The 22,863-nt window shown below is 41.7% G+C and overlaps 1 protein-coding gene across 3 annotated transcripts; it reads left to right on the top strand.

The window, feature by feature from the left end:
* The first annotated feature begins 6,184 nt into the window (after positions 1-6,184).
* On the top strand, positions 6,185-22,251 carry DIPK1A (divergent protein kinase domain 1A). Of its 3 annotated transcripts, none has more exons than XM_050306603.1 (5): positions 6,185-6,379; positions 17,003-17,137; positions 17,414-17,521; positions 18,188-18,364; positions 19,485-22,251. In XM_050306603.1, the coding sequence occupies exons 1-5, from the start codon at positions 6,326-6,328 to the stop codon at positions 20,295-20,297; spliced, it is 1,287 nt and encodes a 428-aa protein (XP_050162560.1). In that variant the 5' UTR covers positions 6,185-6,325; the 3' UTR covers positions 20,298-22,251. The 3 variants fall into 3 exon arrangements, with proteins under 3 accessions (XP_050162560.1, XP_050162561.1, XP_050162562.1); XM_050306604.1 differs by lacking the exon at positions 6,185-6,379 and adding an exon at positions 8,004-8,105; XM_050306605.1 differs by lacking the exon at positions 6,185-6,379 and adding an exon at positions 8,588-16,473.
* The last annotated feature ends 612 nt before the right edge of the window (positions 22,252-22,863 follow it).

Genomic DNA, 22,863 nt, shown 5'->3' with positions numbered 1-22,863 from the left:
TTACCTCAAAAATTACAAACTTCATTAAGATTTTACCAAAAATACATTAAAAAAAAAAAAAAGATTTAGACCTAACAAATTTATAATCCTTACAATTAGAGGTTTCCTGAAAGGAAATATTTATTTCCTACAGATTTCTGCTAATCATTACTGCTTTCCAGGGTGCTGCCAGATTCCTTTAACAAGGAATCTGTACAAAATTTCTGCATTTCACTTATAGAGGTTTTGAACGTAGCAAAACAAGTAAGACAAAGTGTTATGTTGTGAGTAATTTTAGCCAATATCATGAAGACTGACAAGTCATGCCACTACATTGTACTAATTCTTGCATATGGGGCCAGATTTTCAGCTTCATTAAGGCCTGTGAACCGAAGCAGATTTACTTATGTAAGATTTAAAGCCTGACACAATGATTAGTTCAGTTCAAATTCCTACCTAACACAATGATTCATTCACTCTGCCCAACAAATCACTGGGTTGGAGTACATATTTTAAGGAGACATTGATTTTAGGGCAGACTTGAAGTGCTTTTCTTCTTATCCCATTTTAAGCAGTTCCTGTCTCTGCCACTTCTTCCAAATGTCAAGCTATTCCTGCATTTCTAAATATGCCAAACTGAAGTGGCATGCAGAATCAAAAGAGAGAAATGATGTGGCTTTTTTCTTTTTTGGTGTTACTTTAATTTGAGTTCAGCAAAGAGCTCACCGTTCAGCTACACAGAGCTGCATGGCAGAAATGGGAGAGCAGCACAGGAGTAGGTGTAAGAGGTAGAGGACAAGCGAGGAAAGGGCTTCCCACAGCAGTTCTGTTGTCCGTAGTTGCTCTTCTGGCCATTTTTCTCCTCCATACCATGGCTGGCAGAAGGCAGGGCAGAGCTGCACCTCACTAGCTGAGGTTCACAGTCCAGCATTTTAGTGTGAATTGACTTCTCAGGCAATTAAAGCAAAGGTGCTCGACTGTGAACTGAAACAGTTCTGTTGAGGGAACGTCCTCTGGCAGAGGGGATGGCAGGACAGCTGGGGGTTGCAACGCATCAAACCGTTGCAACTGTTTTCCTCTGTGCATCTCAGTCAGAGCTCTTAACTGAGTACACCACGTGCTGAAAAAGGCACTACCCTGCCAGGTAATTTGTTCCAATGCTAAACTTCCCTCAGAGTTAAAAATTCACGTCTTCTTCCTGAATTGAATTCTGCTGACATATCCTTCTCACCACTGACCTTCTTATATCAGCATGGAATCCAGTATTTAGGACCTAAGAGGATTTCTGAAAGTGTGGGCTAAAACTTGGATGTTTCCTGGCTCTCTGAGCTTCCTTATAAAGTAAGCAGGAAGGTGGAAGTGTTAATTCAGGGGAAGAATTTTTAGGAAATGGGAGTAGAGCATTAAGAAAATGCCAACTGGACTGTTTATCTTTATGGGAAAGTCCATAAATAGGAATTAAGTCTCTAACATTTCTATTACAAAAATGTTTGTGTTTTTTAACAGATGACTACCATGAGCATAAAATAAATGAGCAAAGAAGTATTTTACTTCAAATAGTGTGAATAGGAGTTTATACTGGATTATAACTTTATTTTGCCACTAATTCAAAGAAGGAAACAGCCTGGATAATTAAATAACCATGTTGAAAGCTGGGTACATTTTAAAATCCTTAACAAAAATAAATTCTCTGAAAATGATAAAAGACTTTCCAAACCAGAAATAGATTAATCCTAGCAAGTGTACTCACCATGCATTTTAACATATAACTTCAATTAATCTTGAGTAAAATTCTTGAACCTCATAACTCCTGCAATTATTGAGAAAATAGCCTTGAGAGGACATATATGTACAAATGAACCTTAATTTTATTGGTTGATTGAATCTGAACTGTGTTGTCATTGTAGACTTTGAAACAATACAAACACAAATGTGAAATGTTGTTTAGCCTTTGCTTACAATTGACTATTAATGAAATAATGACCACCTTCAAATCTTTTCTTCTGAGCACAATATTTCTGGAGTTTTTTCAGTCCTCTAATGTATACAGGACTGTAACATGTAAAGCTATCTATTCTGGATTTATGAAGAACTATTTACTCTAAACATGTTATGTTATTAAGACCTATTTGCTGTAATGTTTTCTAGTACATTTTGCATTTTAAAAGGTATACAAAAATAAAACAGACATTGTGTCTCTTAAAGCAAATAGTTGTATCTCTAATTAATCAGTCTCTCTGTTTAATAATAGTGGTTGTATCTAATCTCGCTCAAGAGCTACAAATGAGTCACACACATTTATATAATTTATCTGACTGTATTAAACCACGATTTTTTTATACAAATATGTGCTTAAATAAGATAAAGGTTTCAGTGGTTACAAACAGCCAGTTTACTGTAGCGTTAAGTCCAAGCCACTGAGGAAGGAATTGGACTGCCTCTAACCTAACTCAGAGAAAAAAAGAATCAAAATTAATTTTTAGTTCAGATCTTTGATCTACTTCTTTATACAACAGTAATGGTTGTGCCAGCCCAAGGGAGAAGGTAGGTACCAACAGCAAGAGAAGGTGACAGCATCTGCTTCTGTAGCAGGGTGGATTTATGTGAGATTTAACTGACCATGTAAATACAGCCTTAGAAATGACACTTGCTGGCTGGAAGAGTCTGTTTCTTCATATAGATTAATGATTTGTTTATACCAAGTTAAGCCACAAGGGAATCCTTAACAGGCTGTGTCTGCTTTCTGGGTAAAAGATGGCTCCACCTATTCATGTAATAGAAGCATTAGTGTTTGTAAAAATCTGAATGTGATAGGAAACAATCTATTGGGACAAATTAAAATTAACACATTGATTAAGTCAGAATTCACAGAAATTTGCAGAGGGGAAGGAAACAGAAACTTACTACAAAGAGAGCATGGGGGAAAGTTTTAGGTCTAAAGGTTGGATGGGTCCCCAGATCTTCATTCTCATTCACAAAGACAGGCCTAAGGAAGTAGGGTGTGTACAAAAACACACTCCTAGATAGATCTCTGAGCAAGTAGATAGCTGAGTAATAGGTAAAGAGAAATCTCTACATTTTTCTAGACTTCATTTAGGAAATGCAAGTAGTTTTAACTCATTGTAATGTTATATATTGTGTAAATGCACTTATTAAAAGTAGCTTCAAACGAAGGTAACTGGCAAATGTTAAGGCATTTCATTCCTATTAGTGCTGTAATATTTTAGAACTGTGGCAACTGCTCAGGATCACAGAATATTTCTTAGGCCTATCCAAAGAAAAAGACTACTAATCTAGGATGCCATGCTAGGCAGACTGGAAGTTGGTAAAGCTGCTGGTGAGAAAGAGAAGTCTTGTGATTATCAACATTAGAAGTCTTGTGATCATTAACATTAAAAGTCTTGTGATTATTAACATTAGCCAGAGGCTTCCTGCATATAATATGATGGTGGGGAGAATGTGTGAACCCTGAGGATTCCCCATGGAGTCTCTTATGATAGCATTCCAGTTAAATCGATATGTGAGTGCAGCTGCTTCAAATAAATGAAAGAAGCAAGTCCAGCACCATTGCAATAAGTTAATATTAATTCATTTAATATTAATTTCATTTATGTTAAAATGTGTATTACTTGCTCAAGTAAAAGAAACTTTTCTTCAAAAGAATTTAGAAAAAATTCTTTATTCTTTTTGAAAGGTGCATGTTGTACTATCCTGAAGAAATCAGATTCCTCTCTGTAGTTTTTCAATATTCTCATTTGTCTCATATTTTCATTTCTTGTATGTCCAGAATTCCTGGAGACTTCAGCATCTGCAACCATTCTTTGATTTTTCTGAGTTGTTCTTAATGTGTAATAGGCTCCAAGTTGTCACAGAACTGCAGATAAATGTAAGGAGGTATTACAAAACCACATTTACCTTTTGACACTGTGAGTGACAAACGCTGCCCTTGTATAATTAGCAGTTGATTTCTACCTTATACACAAACCCTACATCACTGCAATAACAACATTCAGTGTTCAGTTATAGCTGGATAGGAAACTTAAATATTAATAGGTAGCAATAAAGCAGCATAATGTCCACTGCTTGGGCATTAAGATATACCAGAATTTTGGCACTGGCATACAAAAATGGATAATGTGTCAACTGCAGAATTGAAAGGCTGCACAATAAATAAATAATACGTCAATATGACTTATATTCTATCTGTGTGGTTTTTCTGCATCTGCTCCCCAGTTTTAGAATATTTCTCTGGTTTTGCAAAACCAGCGAATGCCAAGTCAGTGCATGTTAGAATTTTTCTCTTACTGTTCTGCTTTACATGGCCTTAGCTTTTTATGGGAGTTACCTCTACTGAGGCTTAACTGGGAATTTAACAGGTAACTCAAAAAGGCTGAAATAGCCTCATTTTTTAGCATTTGGCAAAGCCTGGGCACAAAGAGTACTTCAGTGCTGGAATAAAGCACCTCACAAATGATGAAGATCTCATGTACTAAGAGAAAAATATATATCCCCTAATGAACATATGCCAGGAACTGTTTGGATCTAGATGTAACAGGAATGAGACATTTAGATCCTTGCCAGCCATATGGGAGACCCACATTTCACAATTATTCCCAGCCTGTCATTCCAAGGGTTGGCATAGAGCTCTGGATGAAGTAAGGGCTTGCAATTATTCAGCAAAATGTTAAAATGTTTGCTCTGTGGCATCCTCTTGTGTAGCTGTTCCATTTCATGTCCATAATCAAGCTAAACTCGTGCAAACCACTGAACTGTAGCAGGAGGTGATGCAGAAAGTGCAGCCATCTGGGTCTGCTGAAGAGGAAGAGAAGAAAACCCCCCTACCATGAGAGCCACTAGCTGTTATTAAAACCAGGATTGCTTTTACAGGAGTGCCAAATCTTACTAATTAATTTTCAGATTTATACTTCAGGGTGACTCTGGTAGTGATTATATTATTCAAAAACCAGCCACAGACATATCTTTCTTTAATAGTAAGTCCTGCCAAAAAATGGGAGCTTATCCTTACAGTAGTATTTTTGTGAACTATCTTTTCATCAAAGCTGCCTTCTGCACTGAACACCCAAAGCCATAATGTGCTATGTTCATCTCATTTTTATGCCCACACCGTGGCATAATCTTTGTGCCCGAAGTCTCATAGACAAAAAATATCAGAACTGGAGACTCTCAGCTTCTGACTTTGACTCCCCATAAGCCACCCAAGCCTCATGGGCCTCAAGGACTCCATAGGCCCTTTAGGCCCCATAGACCCTCTGCTAAAAGGAGTCACAATCAAGTCATAAACACAAGGCAGCTTGACAAAAATCAAACTTCACATAAGAAAGGGCTATTTTATTTGAGATTAAGAGTGTTCCCATAAATTTCAATTGGACTGAGACTTCCCACAGTGCACGAAGTGTTGAGAGATCCTCTGGTGAAGAAGAAATTAGTAACTTCTTAACCACTTTATGGCACTAATGTAGAATCATAGAATGGCTTGAGCTGAAAGGGACCCAGATAATTACAGATAATCTAGTTCCAAACCCCCTGCTGTGGCAGGGACACCATCCACTAGACCAGGTCGCTCAGAGCCCCATCCAACCTGGCCTTGGACACTTCCAGGGATGGGGCAACCACAAATTCCCTGAACTACCTGTTCTCCACCTCACCACCCTCACAGTAAAGAATTCCCTGCTATGTGTTAACATAGGCCCAGGCAAACGCTCCTTCCTTATTTTGAAGGAAATAATCCTCTTTTTTTTTTTTTTTTTTTTTTTTTTAAAGGCTGTAACAAGCCTGCAGCTGTTTTTAATACCCTGCCCAGTAAATGACAGGAGCCTGTTCGCAATCAACGACACACGTTATTTATTAACTGACTTCTCCATAACTGTCCCCAGACAGCGTCCGAGCGCCTTCTGGCAGACAGGAGCGGAACCCGGGGGTGGCTGTGGGCTCCAGGAGCCCCGCACGGCCCTGGCGCGGGAAGACGGGCCGGGACAGCCCCGGAGGCTCGGGGCGGGCACGGGCAAGGCGCCGAGCGGCGGGGAGGGAGCTCCCCGCGCCTCGCCCCCTCCGCCTCGCCTCGCCCCCTCGCAGCTGCTGCGTTCGGCTCCTTCGATCAGCGGCGGGAGCGGGCTGTGCGGCGGCTGAGGCGGCAGCCGCCCGCCCGCCTGCCCTGCCCGCTGACAGCCGCTGTCTCTCGGCGCCCCCGGTGCCCGAGGCGGCGCTTCCCTCGCCGTGCCGAGGCCGAGCCCCGCGGAGCCGGCGGCGCGGCTGCAGCGGCAGGCGGGGGAGCGCTCCTCGCCGCTCCGCCTCCGACCGCCGCCCGCTGCGGGGATGTGTGATTGCCATGGCGAGGCGGCTCTTCCCGGGGGCCTGGCTGAGGAAGCCCCACTCCGCGCAGGTAGGCCGGCGAGGGGCCGGTGGCGGCGCCCGTCCCTCCCCGCCAAGATCCCTCCGGAGCGGGCGCCCCCCGCAGGGCTCTCGCCGCTCCCCCCGCCCCGGCGCGGCCGCCGCTCCCTCCCGCCTTCGCCTGCCGGCGGCCGGGGCTCGGCCGGCGGGCGGTGGCGGCTCCGGGTCCGGGGCGGGTGTCGGGGCACCGGAGCAGGTGGTGGCGGCCCCGGGACCGCGGTGCCTCTCGCCGCCCCCGCCGGGCGGGTCGGGCCTTGGCGGTGCGCGGAGCAGCCTCCCCGAGCGCCGCGGGACCTGTTACACGGCGGCCGGTCCGCGCTGGCCCCGCGCTCTCGGGGACCGTCCGTGGGGCAGCCACACCTGCGGCACCGCCGGGCCCGGGGAGCGCTCTGCACGTCCCGCCTTTACACCTATCGCCGGTGCCGCGGGCACCCGTCCTGTCAGCGGGGGGAACAGAGCTTGCATGAGCAGACTCATTTTTTCACGTGTTCTAAAGAAATTAGTGTCGGGCACTTTTCTTCTGCTGCCCAGTTGGTAATTGCTCCATGCATCTGTGTGTTCGTAGACAGACTTTTGTATTTAGGTATACAGGTACACGTTTGCATTGCTTAAGTTACCCGAGTAGTGATGTTTGTGTTGGTAGTGCCGTGTCTGTCGTGGGGTGGGAAGTTCTGCTGTGAAATGTCGGTCAGATATGACCCTGTGGTTTCTTGATAGGTATACTCTGGGTTTCCTTTTTATTGGTTGGATTGTGTTTTAATTAAACTGTAACCGAGTATTTGTTAAGTTGGAGCAGAGAAATATTTATATTTATTATATATGCTGCTTATGTGTCCATCATCTGTTGATATGCTTTGTGACCATTGGATTAAAAAAATTAAACTTTGTTTTGATGCATTTTAAAATCTTGAATGTCTTAGTTTCTTCTCATCTGGAACTTTTCCAATCTTACTCTGTTTTTGGAAGTACTCAAAAGAGAGTATAATATTTAAGGAAAAGCATGCAGATATAGTATAATCTTACCCTCTTCAGTATTTGTTTTATGGTATGTATCTGCAAATCTGGGTCAGTATCACTTGGGCTGGGAAAGATTACTGTAGATCTATTTACTGAATTAGACGCTTGTCTAGCATTTGGATTCCTATAGAAGATAGCCTTCAATACAAATAAAAATGAATTTGTAATCTATACACTCTTCTCCATAACTGTCCCCAGACAGCGCCCGAGCGCCTTCTGGCAGACAGGAGCGGAACCCGGGGGTGGCTGTGGGCTCCAGGAGCCCCGCACGGCCCTGGCGCGGGAAGACGGGCCGGGACAGCCCCGGAGGCTCGGGGCGGGCACGGGCAAGGCGCCGAGCGGCGGGGAGGGAGCTCCCGCGCCTCGCCCCCTCCGCCTCGCCTCGCCCCCTCGCAGCTGCTGCGTTCGGCTCCTTCGATCAGCGGCGGGAGCGGGCTGTGCGGCGGCTGAGGCGGCAGCCGCCCGCCCGCCTGCCCTGCCCGCTGACAGCCGCTGTCTCTCGGCGCCCCCGGTGCCCGAGGCGGCGCTTCCCTCGCCGTGCCGAGGCCGAGCCCCGCGGAGCCGGCGGCGCGGCTGCAGCGGCAGGCGGGAGCGCTCCTCGCCGCTCCGCCTCCGACCGCCGCCCGCTGCGGGGATGTGTGATTGCCATGGCGAGGCGGCTCTTCCCGGGGGCCTGGCTGAGGAAGCCCCACTCCGCGCAGGTAGGCCGGCGAGGGGCCGGTGGCGGCGCCCGTCCCTCCCCGCCAAGATCCCTCCGGAGCGGGCGCCCCCGCAGGGCTCTCGCCGCTCCCCCGCCCCGGCGCGGCCGCCATCTCCTCCCGCCTTCGCCTGCCGGCGGCCGGGGCTCGGCCGGCGGGCGGTGGCGGCTCCGGGGCCGGGGCGGGTGTCGGGGCACCGGAGCAGGTGGTGGCGGCCCCGGGACCGCGGTGCCTCTCGCCGCCCCCGCCGGGCGGGTCGGGCCTTGGCGGTGCGCGGAGCAGCCTCCCCGAGCGCCGCGGGACCTGTTACACGGCGGCCGCTCCGCGCTGGCCCCGCGCTCTCGGGGACGGTCCGTGGGGCAGCCACACCTGCGGCACCGCCGGGCCCGGGGAGCGCTCTGCACGTCCCGCCTTTACACCTATCGCCGGTGCCGCGGGCACCGTCCTGTCAGCAGGGGAACAGAGCTTGCATGAGCAGACTCATTTTTTCACGTGTTCTAAAGAAATTAGTGTCGGGCACTTTTCTTCTGCTGCCCAGTTGGTAATTGCTCCATGCATCTGTGTGTTCGTAGACAGACTTTTGTATTTAGGTATACAGGTACACGTTTGCATTGCTTAAGTTACCCGAGTAGTGATGTTTGTGTTGGTAGTGCCGTGTCTGTCGTGGGGTGGGAAGTTCTGCTGTGAAATGTCGGTCAGATATGACCCTGTGGTTTCTTGATAGGTATACTCTGGGTTTCCTTTTTATTGGTTGGATTGTGTTTTAATTAAACTGTAACCGAGTATTTGTTAAGTTGGAGCAGAGAAATATTTATATTTATTATATATGCTGCTTATGTGTCCATCATCTGTTGATATGCTTTGTGACCATTGGATTAAAAAAAATTAAACTTTGTTTTGATGCATTTTAAAATCTTGAATGTCTTAGTTTCTTCTCATCTGGAACTTTTCCAATCTTACTCTGTTTTTGGAAGTACTCAAAAGAGAGTATAATATTTAAGGAAAAGCATGCAGATATAGTATAATCTTACCCTCTTCAGTATTTGTTTTATGGTATGTATCTGCAAATCTGGGTCAGTATCACTTGGGCTGGGAAAGATTACTGTAGATCTATTTACTGAATTAGACGCTTGTCTAGCATTTGGATTCCTATAGAAGATAGCCTTCAATACAAATAAAAATGAATTTGTAATCTATACACTACCTTTCAAATTAGGGTTTTCCAAATTGTTTGCCTCCTTTGCCTTGATAACCTCTCTTTGATCATTATATGGGGTTGTTTGATAACATTGTTCTCATTTCTTCTCAAAATTTAATTTAAGGCCTTCCAAGCAAAATATGTTATTTTAAAGTCCACTGAAAAACGGGAAGACAACAAAATTATTTATTAACTTCTTATAAAAAAAGTTAAATTCTTGTTTCTATTGCAGATTAAAAAAAAAAAATTCTGAGTGTGCTTTCTTATACTGGAAGCTGCTTTTGAATATTCTACAGATTCGTTTTCAGAGATCTGATAGTGGTTTTGTGAACATAAACATATTTTTCTGTGTTGGACAGTGAATGTATGCTGATGTTTGATGCATCTCTGGAATGACAGCAGGCTATCAATATATTGACTCTTCTTGTCACTGCACATTACTGTTGGTGCTTGACAAATGCAGTCGTGGTTTAACTGCACTAATTGCTGAGTGCTTTATGGAGATTTGTCTCCAAAGAAGCCAGTGCTCTCTAAGTAAATGTTAGACTTAACTCACTGAGGGCTCCAAGCAAGGTGAAAAGATTTGTGTAGTATCTCTGTGCAGCACTTCAAGTAGCACAATGGGGAAGGTGTTTGCACAGTGGAAGGTTATCGGTGAGTGAATTCCAACTTTTGATGGCTGGCGTTCCAGACTCTTTGAAAACTGCGTTGTGAAATGTGTTGACAGAACATCAGGTTCTGCAAGACAAAATTTCATACCTGTTCTAGTTTTCCTGCTGTAATAGGAGCAGGATGTTATGCGTTGGTTTGCAACAGATAGTCTGTGGCAAATTTACATGTCCTTCAGCTTTTATGCAGAATGCTAGATCCATAGCTAATGTAATAATAGCAAAAAAATCCCCAAAAATACTCTAAAACCTGACGAGCTTTTGAATTCTGCTACACATCACAAAAAAGTAATCTAATTGTATTTATAGGATTTTACAGTTGGGTAATTAACACTGGGATTTTGTGTTTTATAAAGAGAGGTTAGTGTCCTAAATTTAGGAGACATTGACCTGAAGTTCCTTCTAATAGCTGTAGTTACCAATTGTATCATGAGGCAGGGGACAAGCTGAAACGTTGCTCACAACAATTATCATGTAAGGAGCATTTTCATGCTTGGAAACTTCCTGACCTCCAGAGATTCTGGACCAAGTTTTCAGACTCTTTAGAAGTGCCCCATGGACTTCAGTAACGTACAAGAGACTGTCTTTGAAGAGCCAAAGAATAAGCAAGTTTAAAGCCCCACATAACAGAAATTTCCTGTATCATCTCTTTGCTTTAGGATTTTAATCCCTTTTGTTTTGTTTAACCTTTTAAGGAGAGATATCCCATTTTATTTCAAAAGATACCTCAACTCTGTTTACTCAGTTTAGTTACTCAGGATACAAAATAATTCAAGATACTGGCATAATCTTAAGAATTCATTTCTGCTTTCAAAGATGTGAACATGTCCATTACATGGCATCCAAGACAGTGTGGGCTAATGCTCTGAGACATCATGTCAGCATACCTGAAATGCATCCCATGATCCACAAACCAACCTGAACAGAGAACAAAACAGAATTTCTGACATGATTGGCCTACATTTTTTTCAGTCTATCCTTTCCTATTGCTCCTAAAACAAATGGAGTAAACAGCTCTGATTTGGAGGAGATAAGTGCACTACAGTTATCTGGAATACTCTGCAGAATTAAGCTCTCTGTACGACTAAACAAAGAAATGCTTTCATACTCTTAAACCATAAAAGTGTTTTAAATAAAAAGTACACTTACCAAAAAACTGTCAAGTTATGTTGCATGTTGATTCACTACTCTCCATATGCTTTGGAGTGCATCCAGGCTTGAGTTTTGCCAGAAGTGGTTTTCCAGGGGATGAATGTCTAATTATTATTCAATGCACATGACTTAGCAGAATATACAAGTGATGGAAGAAGTTGACTCTGAAACATCAAGCATAACGAGTGCTTTCCCTCATTCTTGTGTTCCCTGGCTCATATTTAAGCATCTTGATGGAAGAGTAGAGTTGAAAAGAGAAATTGTTTCCTGAGTTTGAACAACTTCTTCCTTTTTTGATACTTTTGGAACTCTCAGTCCTCCTGTTGCCCTGAATATGTTCTTATTACAAATTTCCTAGCAGTTTGTCACAATTTCAAATAAAGTCTCTCTGTATGTGTTGCTCCCTAAATACCAGAGTGGGACTCCTTGCTCAGGAACGTGTTCCCATATGACATGTCTGTCCCACAGACATGGCATATGGGTAGTGAGTCCTCTGCGCTGTGGGACCACAAGTGACCAAACCAGGCTCGATAAATCCTGTCCCTACTGCATTAGTACAGCACGTGCACAGGCTGGGTCTACACTCACAGGCTGATTGTGGGGAGGAAATAGAAATTGGAGAGGAGGAACGTATGGGAAGAAACCAAATAATGAGCAAGTTTTTTGCTGAATGTGATAAGGAAGTCCTTAGAAAAGTAATTCCATTTGAATCAGAGGGTGGAAGCTTGTGGTTGTCCATAAGCAGTTGGATGCTGTTGTCCATGCTCTGAACTGCCAGGATGGCTTTTGCAAGTCAAAAGCTACGCGGCTGCATTGGCACAGTGCTGAGCTCAAAATAAACCCTGCTTCTCTGGAACTTCCTGCCAAGTATGTGATGTAGTCAGATGGCATTTGAGAAGGATTTTCTGCCTCAAACACATTTGCTTTCTGCCTGAGAAGGAGGACAAATTTGGATAAACCCATATATACATTATTCTATAAATGAATATGGTCAATATTCTGCAGTGGTCCTGAAGCCTGCAGGCCACTGCTGGTCTCTGAGTTTGTACTAAATGGTATGCAGTTAATACAAATTTGCATTAAATAGCACATTAGTTTAAAGTTTAGTGTTACAAAGGTTCATGGAAGGTTTCAGCAAGAAACATGAGGAACATAGAGGGTTTGTTGTCCCTGAAGCTTGGGTTCCCAAGCAGTTTTTATACACAAAACAGCTTTGCCTAAATTGTCAGATGTATTTCTTTTGATCTTTCCTGGATTTTTTGAGAAGTTTTCTGTGCTTTATGTTCTACAATATAATACGGTTATTAGAAATAGTTTTAAAAAACCCAAAACAACAAAATCCTGTCTCTAAAGGAAATCACTGTATCTTATCTTTCAAATAATCAAAGATAATCATTAACACTTATTTTCTATAATTCCTGATTCATAGAATATTCGTCTTATTTATGTGTAGGGGAAATACTGAAGAAAGTTAACTTATTAGGGTTTTCAGTAATCCTATTAAGAGAAGACTTTCGTAGAGAAAAGTTTTGTGAGAAGCTTCAGGAAGACCATTTTTTCTTGATCTCAGCAGCTCTAGGCTGAGGAAAGACCATGAGAGTTTGGGTGGGAAGGAAGAGGACTTACCTGAAACTCTGAACACCATCCCTGTTGTGGGAGTTTTGTTAGTGTTTGGTTAGTGGGTTTTTGTTGGGTTTTTCTTGGGTGGGGAGAGAGGGGGTGTTTTTTATGTGGGAGTTTTTGTTTGATTAGAGCTTTTTCTCTCCCCTGTCCCCCTCCCCAAACCCCTGCCTGAAATTTAGATAGAATACCATAAGCTGTTTAAAAAACATACCTCCTTTTCAGGTTAGATGCTCAAGAGTTGTGTTGCTGGAGTTCTGTGATGGTTGTGTTTGGGGTTTATTTTACGAAGTACAGGATGAACCTTTGTCTGAGATAAGGTTCACAACAATACACTGGTGGCATACGTTTAGATGGAAAATAGAATGTTTTAGGTTAGCTCTGTGACAATTTAAAGGCAAGAAGTTAAGGCTGGTTTGAGCGAGGCCATTCTTATTTCAGCCTGGCACATCTTAATTGTACTTGCTGAGTAAGGGGGTACCAGCTGAGTGCTGTGCAGTTGGCTGGGTAGTCCAAGATGCCCCTCTTAGTTCCCTGTCCCTACAGCTCAAGTGGCAGAGTGAGTGTGTGCCCGTACCTTAGCTTCTCCAGCTCCTTATTTGTTTGACTACTGGAAATTTCCAGAGAAAACAATTTTTTTCCCTGCAAATGATGATGCAGAGTATGACACCTGATCTGCCATGTGCTGGTAACCTTTGACAGAGGATTTGGGCAAGGACATGGAAGTGGAAATAATAGGTAGTTGCTTGCTTAGTCAACTCGATGTCAATCCTGATAAAAAGATGTGCACAAACCCCCTAATGATTAAACATGCTTTCTTTGCATAGCTATCAATAATTGAATATGATCTGATTTTATCAAGATACCATGCTTTAATCACTAATACCTTTTGTACTTTTCTTTAGATGTTGCTGTGCATCTTGTGGTGCTTTTTGCAAAGGCAAAGTAATTCTTTCTGTTTCGTGTTGTATTTAGTTACAGAAACATTAGGCCAAAGTAAAAATAGATGAATGACTCACCTAGTTAGATAATTTCAGGCACTAACTACAGAGCACTTATTGGTAGTATTACTAGGTTGAAACCTAGTAATTCAAAAAAGATGTTTATCAAACCATGAATTTTTTTGAAATATAAGAACAAAAAATGAGAAAATATTACAGAAGACATTGAACCTGCACGACTGTGCTGCAGCAGTTCTTGTTTGTAAGTGCTTTAAAATTATTCATTTGTAATTTGACCAGCAGAAAGTATGAAAGGAGCAAAGAAAAAGCCCATTGTGTTCTGTAGGTGGACTGAGAAAAATCTGGTTGTATGCTCACAACTGATCCAGGTCTACTGCTTTGGTTCACCTCTCAGTTTAAAACTGTTTCAGACCCCTCTGCTGGAGGGCTGCCTCTGAGCTGATATCCTGGGCTTCCAGAGATCTGGGGAGCAGTGGATCTCTAGGTTTGTTTTGGTTTATTTTGTGTAGTGTGGGTGTAAGAACTAAACCAGAGAAAGAATCCATCTACCCTGCTCACAGTTTTCCTTTGGTTCTGGAAGTGAGAACAGGGAGAGAGACGCTCTCCTAACACTTTACCATACCACCTCTGCTGGCTTCCCAGAGCTGAGAAGGACGGATGCTTGTGGATGGTGAGCGCATCTGGTACAGGGGCAGGACAAGGATTCTGAAGGAGGAAAGTTGTGCTGGAGAAACTGAAAGAGTGGATGGGGCACCGAGTAGTGCTGGAAACTTACCTGAGATGGAAGACAGAGAGTGGAGGAAGATGGGAACTAAGGCCAGTGTTGGACAGTCAGATGAAAATAGGCTGGAAATAATTGGAAGAAAAAGAATGGCAGAGGATGTGTGGTTCAGGAGGGGGGCACTAAGATTGTCTAAACAAGTGGTTTGAGATGAGTACTGGAAAGAAAAAACCAGTAATTTAAAATGAAAATTGTAAATTACTAAATACAGAAAATGATCTGGAAGAAAGAATCGATGAGACTGAGTGCACCTGTGCTGGAACTAAGATTTCAGTTCTCTTCTTTAGGGGGTGAGAACCTTATTATTGAACCCATAAGGTTTCACTCACTGCTGATTCACATGTAGGATGACTTCTACTGCTTTTCATTGGTCTGTTCAATTAGTGTGGTTTACAAGGAAGTTTGTGATGCTTCCTGTTGTAAGCATGTAGGTGTGGTATTTTGTCTTTTTTTTCAACTAGGAAATTGCATAAAAGGCTTACAGTTCTGTGATTTTAGTAGTGTTCTTTATATGTTCTTGTTGGTTGGTTGGTGTTTTATGCTGCCCAGTCCCTTGCTGTCAGATTTGTTTTCTTGAGTGTTCTGTGCCCAGCTTTCTCATACATTTTTTTAGCTGTTTCTAAATGTGCTGTAAACCACACAGCATTGCTATTGGTCTCCTTTTGTACTCCATCCAGTGTATATCCTTATTGTGGATACCATGCTTTAGAGAAAATTACATATTGCTCCAGCTAAGATCTTTGTGGCTCTGAGGAAAAGAGCAGAAATTATTTGTCTTTACAACACTCGCAATAAAATATCGTAAAAGAAGAAGTTTGAAGGATCTCCCTGCTCAAGATTGATCACTGGAATAAAAAAAGCAGTTAGTTGTATCTCTGTTGTTTTAACTAGGTAGTTTTAAGATTGTCAAGCATATGAAGGCATGAAGGAATAGGGATGAACGGCTGAGGCCCATGGCAGGACCCCAGCTGTATGGATTGGAATCTCCTCTGGGTGTTTTGAAACTGCGTTTTGTTGGATCATTTCTTCCCAAGAGGAAAGGGTGTAATGCATGCTGGTTGTCTGTCATATTTTAATAAATACTAGTAAGTTATTGCAGTCTTTCTAGTTAAAAATAACTGACTTATTTATGTCTACTGCAGTTCTATGGGTGTGATAGCAAAACTGCTCATCATTACTACTTGTCTTAGAACCCTTTCCAAACATGGAATAATTTCTCTATGAGGAACAGCTAAGTTAGAACCTGTCGATCTGGAAACGAGATGACATGACAGGGAGGCATGTGACAGAGCTTACAAAATCATGGCAGAAGGGGAGAGAGTGGACAGAAATTGATAACTCCTCTCTTCCAGTAAATGAACTAGGGGATCTCAAACAAAGCTAATATGAATCAGACTTAAGCAAAATAAACTCTGGCCCCTGTCCTCAGTACAGTGGATAGTAGACCTGAGGAATTAATTGCTAAAGGGTGTTGTGGATGCTAAAAGCTTATGTGGATTTTTGAGGGAGTCTGGGTAAGTTCAAGAAAGATAAATGATTTAGGATTTACTAAATATAGAATATCACATCTGGCTTAGCAAGTTCTTTGAGAGGAAACTGCAAGCACATTTGGGATATATAATACATTCTCAGTCTGTGAGAGCATCTTTTATAGCTAATGCTGAAGATCAGGATACTCATAGAAATGCATCTCATACTGACCCAGCATAGCTGCTCTCATTCACTTTCTTTATATCCTGTTGCTAAAGCTGACTTTCTAATTATTTTCTAATCCTGATGGAAGAAAATCAAACTGTTACCACATCAGACTCTGAGGGGAAAAAAAAAGAAAAATATCAAAACATCCCTCCTACTTAGCAAGACACTTAGCTCTCCCTCAGTTCTTAATTTTTAAATACTTTTTTCCTCTGTCCCTAGTGAAAATTGTAAATGTGAGGCCACAGAAACAACAGGAAAGTCTTGCATACATTTATGGGAAAGATGACTGAAGGTGAGGCTAGTACAGAGGAATTTTATTTGCATAATTAAATGATGCAATTTCGAGGAAGGAGAGGGAGACTTCAGCACGTGGAACCTGACCCTGACATCCACCATGTTCTTCATATATGTATCTTGCATATTTACACAGTAACACAGATTATGTTTTGAAAAAAAGTCCTGATCTGTTGGATTTGATTTACCGTGAGTGGAACAGAAGTAACTGGTCTTAGAGAAAAATGCATGTAATTGAGCTCTGGTAGTTTATGATTTTGATCAAATTGGTTCCTGCAGCCTGGCTTGCCCTGTAAGGGTCTGACACCTTTTTTTCTATTTATTTATATCTCAATTTTCCTTCCATTTACATAGGTCAAACTGACCTCCCCTGTCAGTTTTGCTCCCTGAAGGAAGTGAGTGTTCCATGTAACGTAGTCTGCTTGTTTTATCACTGTGGAAGTCAAATTCCTTAAAGGTGAAATAGTAAATCACGTTTACTGCTGCTCAGTGAATTGTAAATCATATTTTCTCTTTGTGTCCTCTAGGTACGTTTGTCGTCCGTGCGTGTGAAGTATCTCTTCATCTCTTGGTTAGTAGTGTTTATTGGCAGCTGGGTTATGTATGTTCAGTACTCCACCTACACAGAGCTGTGCAGAGGACATGACTGTAGGAAAATAATAGTAAGTATATTTAGCATAACTTTCTAAAGCCTTTGACTAATTCCACAAGCCAATTCAGTCAGTGCCCTGTGTAATTTAATCAAATTCTCATATTGAAGTAAGATTACAGCTTAGTTACAGATAAAACCACTTGTGTCTCTTAACATTATTTTGGTATAGGGTTATTAAAATTGTTTTCTTAGATTTTTCTTTCTAGAGTCAGGTGTTAGAAGAGATGCAGTTGTTGCCTCCTTTCTCAGGCAATTTACTAAATATATTTCTCCCTGTTTGTTTCAGTGTGATAAATACAAGACTGGAGTTATTGATGGGTCAGCATGTAGTAGTCTTTGTGCTAAAGAAACGTTGTATTTTGGAAAATGTTTGTCAACAAAGCCCAACAACCAGGTAAGGCTTTACTCATCCAACCTAGTTTTATTATTTCCCGCTGAAATGTCATTGTCTGGAACATCAAGAAGACCTCAGTGTCAGCAAGTTGTATCTGTTTAATACAGGTTATTTCAAACTTCATTTGCTGTGACATGCAGAGCGTGTGTGTGTGTATATATACAGACATACATACATACAAAATATATAGAAGATATAATACATACTATTAATATATACAGTATGCACCTATATACAAGGGTATAGATTATTCCTATATGTAGAAGGGTATATCATTATTTTATAATACATGTATTCTGGAAACATATATACTGGATCCTTCCACAGTTTGACAGAACAAGCATACTTTTGGACAGCATACTGCTCCTCTGCTCTCCTGCTTCACAGATAGAAGCAGCAGCCTCATACAGCCTGTGCCCAGTGGTATTAGTGCCCATATGCTGTTTGTGAGGCTGTGTTCTGCCAGTGTAGTGTCTCCTAAGTACCTGCAGCAGTTCTGTTTGAGGCTGCCACTGTTTGGATTGCTCTATGCATTGTCTGTGCACAGGACTGCTGTTTGCTGAGCTGTGTTGTCATTTGACTCCTGAAGCAGTGGCTGGAAGACAGGTAGTCTGCAGATGAACTTGTACAGTGTTTTTTTAGCTTTTTCCCTCTTTTTCTGCATAGATATATTTAGGAATCTGGGGAAATCTGCAAAGTGTTATAAAATGCCAGATGGAGGAAGCTGCTCAACTTGATTTTGGTACTGACCCAGAACCAAGGAAGGAAATAGTCCTATTTGATAAACCAACAAGAGGAACCACTGTTGAGAAATTCAAAGAAATGGTATATGGTCTTTTTAAAGTAAGTATATGCTTATTTATTCTATTTTGACTGAAAGGCTCATTTTCCTGAAGCTGGAGAGAATACCCTATTGTATGAGCCTTGTTCAAGTGTGTATTAGAAAAATAATCAGCACAAAACTAGTTTTTCCCAGAGGTGCTTACCTTGAAGTTCGAAGTAACTAATTATTCGGGTTTTTTCCTTACGTTTTAAATGATGGAAGTTGGCATTCATCTTGCATGTTTACAGCTGTGACTTGTATTTGTATAGAAAATACAGTAAAAACATTTAATTTTGGTGCTTTTGAGGTTATTGTTCATGCTTGGGAAGAGATGTTGTGTTAACTGAGCAGCAGGAATCTGTCTCCAGAGTGACCAGTCGTACTCATCCTTTCTGTGTTATATTACCGTGACAATATTTCTATTGCCTTAATGCTACCCCAGAATTTTCGTAATATAATCACCTTCATCCTCTATTAATTCTGATTTTGGGTTTTCTTTCTTAAAATTCTCTTGCTGTTGTCATAGCTCCCATGTCTCTCCCTGTTTGCCCCTGTGTGTGCATTCATGGTAGTTGAAAATGGAACAGTTCTGATTCCAGCAGTGGCTTCTGTGTATTGACCCAATTGAGGTGCTTATATCAAATAAGAAAATTAAGCATTTCAGTACACTTAGCTTAAGAGATTTGTACCCAGTGTGTCTTGGTACTTTTTATAGATGGCCAAGATGTAGTTGACAATGTAATTTCTCTACACCTGTAAGGTTTAACCAGCTGAAAACAAAACCTGATCTAAACATTTGAATTCTGCATACTCCTGCTAAGAGAATATTGAACAAGCTAGTTCATACAATTTTTCTAAAGACTGATGGGACCAAGAATAATGTTTGAATTTTAATGTTTGCATTTTGAAATGCAAAGAACACTAATACTTTCAGAAGATCATATGCTTAGTGCCTATGAAAACAGAACAAAAAGGAAGCTCTTCAGGCATCTGATAGCAGTTCCTGTAACATCCATAGCAAATAGAAACTAGAACATACACTACTGTGCTATTCATATGAGATAACAGGAGGTAGAATGACAGATGGATTGGTGGTAGTTAATGAAGTCACGCCTAATCTTTTTTGCTTGTTGCTTTTAGGCAAAATTGGGTGAACAAGGAAATCTTTCAGAACTGGTTAATCTCATCCTATCTTTTGCTGATGGAAACAAAGATGGCAGAGTCTCTTTGCCAGAGGCGAAATCTGCGTGGGCACTTCTGCAGCTAGAGGAGTTTCTGTTAATGGTGATCCTCCAGGATAAAGAACATACTCCCAAATTGATGGGTTTTTGTGGGGATCTCTATGTGACGGAAAGAGTTGAATATACCTCTCTCTATGGAATCAGCCTTCCATGGATTATAGAACTTTTCATTCCCTCTGGCTTCAGAAGAAGCATGGACCAATGGTTCACTCCATCATGGCCAAGAAAGGCAAAAATAGCTATAGGGCTTTTAGAATTTGTGGAAGATATTTTCCATGGACCTTATGGAAACTTCCTTATGTGTGATACAAGTGCCAAAAACTTGGGATATAACGATAAATATGATTTGAAAATGATGGACATGAGAAAAATTGTGCCAGAAATGAACTTGAAGGAAATAATTAAAGATCGTCAGTGCGACTCAGATTTGGACTGCATTTATGGTACAGACTGTAGAACACTATGTGACCAAAGCAAAATGAGATGTACCACAGAAGTAATTCAGCCAAACTTGGCAAAAGCCTGTCAGCTACTTAAAGACTATCTGCTTCGTGGTGCTCCTTCTGATATCCATGAAGAACTAGAAAAACAACTGTACTTGTGTATTGCCCTTAAAGTCACAGCAAATCAGATGGAAATGGAGCATTCTTTAATACTCAATAACTTAAAAACTTTACTGTGGAAGAAAATTTCTCATACAAATGATTCTTAGCTTCTTCACCAGCAGAAGGCAGTATTGATGCCTGCCACTAGAGGTGGTCTGCCACATTTGATAAAAACAGTCTGCACCTTTTTAAAAAGATATTTCTTTACTCAGATTTTATTAATGGTTCTTTCACTCTTGCCCTTCAGTAAATACCTTGTGACAGGGCTTCTCGAAGAATGAACATGCCACTGAATGATCGGGCAGAGGCCAGGACTTCTGGTGTTCAGTGCTGTGTTATGGAAACAAAAACTTTGCATGCTTGACCGTTCTGTGCACTTTGTCAGATCTTGAACAGGATGAAAGTATTCACTGTGCCACCACATCAGCTGATGGAACATCTTACAGTTCTGTGAAAATCATTGCTCACTTGTGAAATACCTGCGAAGGATTTTTATCGTGAGTAGTTTTCTTAAGAATCACCACTACTGCAAATAAAGTGTCCAAGTCCAAGCTGCTGTTAGGAATAAACTGAACTGTGAGACTGAAGTTTACTAATATTTTGGCATGGCAGAATTTGCACATTAATAACTTTTTAACTGTGGAAAATTAGAATTTTATTCTAGAATGGACAGGTTGTAATATGAGACTTAAATCAGATTCTGTTTACACATTTGTTACCTCATGCTTACATCTTGAATGTTTAACTAGTTCAACACTTTTTAATTAAGTCACTGTATGGTGAACCAGAGTGGGGGCCAAGAATTTTAGAATATTATTTTTTAAAATCATCTGTGTGGTCTAGCAGCAATACCAGCATCTGTTTCAAAACCTGTAAATTATTGTATTTCAGTTGAAATCTTTAACTTAAATTAAGGTGTAGCAAATATTGAAAAGTAAGGAGTTTGTGGACTAAGCTATTATATGGAAACGGAAGTTAATTTTCAAAAATACTGATAGCAGAAGTATCCTACCAGTTAAAAAAAGGAAGCTTGCATAGGGTGAGAATCTGCTGTGTAACCTGAGAAACAAGTTAATAGTTGTGCAGTCTTGACTCTTTACTGTCCCTCCAAATTTAGCTACAGACTTTTACTTCTTGCAATCATCAAGGAGATTTATGTGAGAGCTAGACCTGAACTGTAGGACAGAAGCTGGATTGTTCAGGACCGTGGAATATTGCTTAAATTGGAGCCTATGAGATTGTAACAGCTAGGAAAGAGCTGGAAAGTAAGTGAGCTGCAGTGTGTTACTGTTACTGGTTTTTTTTTTCCTAGTAGCATCTATGAGTCATTGTTAAGTCTCGAGTAAATAAACACCATCTGATCCTGACACTCCAGACAGCATGACCACACTACCACCTTTAACATCCCCTTGTTGCTCTTCAGATTTACATCTGTGTTCGTAATCTTGCAGAATTGGATGTCCATAAAACATCTTGATAGTGTGTTAATGTTTAATTCATAGATGCTTTAGGTATAAGGTTGTTCAAACCTTAATGATTTTAAAGCCAGTCATCCACATTACTTCTGAATCCCTGCCCCTTAATTCATTCTCAGCTTTATTTAAATATTTGAAAGGTTAATTGCTTTAGGTATCCTGTCTTAAATGCAATCCTTGAATGATTAAACTGAAGTACAGGGCCACAATAACATCACATCTTCAAACCCTGTGATAATATGCAGCTTGGGTTAAGAGGGTACTGTTTTGTGAACAGCAGCTTTTTAAGAAATACTGTGCTCATCCTAATTCTTGTCTCAAACTTGCTACTGTGCTACAACCACAAACTAATAAGTATTTGTAACCAGCAATGCACTCAAGTGTAAAGTGGTCATGTTCTTGGTGAAAAAATCTGAGTGATGGCTAGGAGGTTTTGGGCAGAAAAGATTCCTGCCGTTAACAACTGAAAAACATTTTTAATAGTGATTTGTTGTACAGAACCTTCATATTTATTGCTGTTGCATCAAGTTGAACCTTTTGTTGGAACAAATCACTTGTTTACAATAAATCACAGGCCTCCTTTCAAGAGCAGTATTTACATCAACAATCAGTATCTTAAAGCAAAACAGTCTTCACACAGACTGTGTGCAAACAACTTCAGCAAGTCTAATAGGACACAGCAGCACCTGTGAAACTGAGATAGTAGGACCTGGGGGTTCTTGGATTGGGGGTGCTCCTTGGAGGGGCCATCTCGAGTTGTGTTGCTGTGCCAGGATAAACTGCCTTGTGGAATGGGATGTCTTGGGCTCTGCTCAGGGAAGCCTGGGGTGGCTGGGTGTTGCAGGGGGGGTGTGGTGGGAGGCAAGTGGAGCACCTGTGGGCTCAGTGGAGCTGTCCCCAGGGAAGAAGGGCCTTCTGTCCCAGCAGTGACACTCTCTGGTGTCGTGGCTGCCAGAGAGTCTGGGAGGGGTCAGGCAGGGAAGTTTCCTTATCAAGGCCTCTGTAACCAAGCATGAATGTGTAACTCAGAAGTGAATTCTCTTATCAGTCATTTAATAATGTCAGGTATTCAGCTTAAGACAGTATCTGCTTCAGTAGCAGCCAGAACCTGGAGGTGAGTCTGTGAAGTGCCTGAAAGCCTAAGGTTACCTGTGGGCAGAGGCTTTAGAACCTACTTTGACTACTCTTGTTCTTTTCC

Source organism: Myiozetetes cayanensis, unplaced genomic scaffold, assembly GCF_022539395.1.
Source record: "Myiozetetes cayanensis isolate MyiCay16 unplaced genomic scaffold, myiCay2020 scf12, whole genome shotgun sequence".
In the NCBI taxonomy this organism is placed as follows: domain Eukaryota; kingdom Metazoa; phylum Chordata; class Aves; order Passeriformes; family Tyrannidae; genus Myiozetetes; species Myiozetetes cayanensis.
This window is presented reverse-complemented; position numbering and strand designations above follow the sequence as displayed.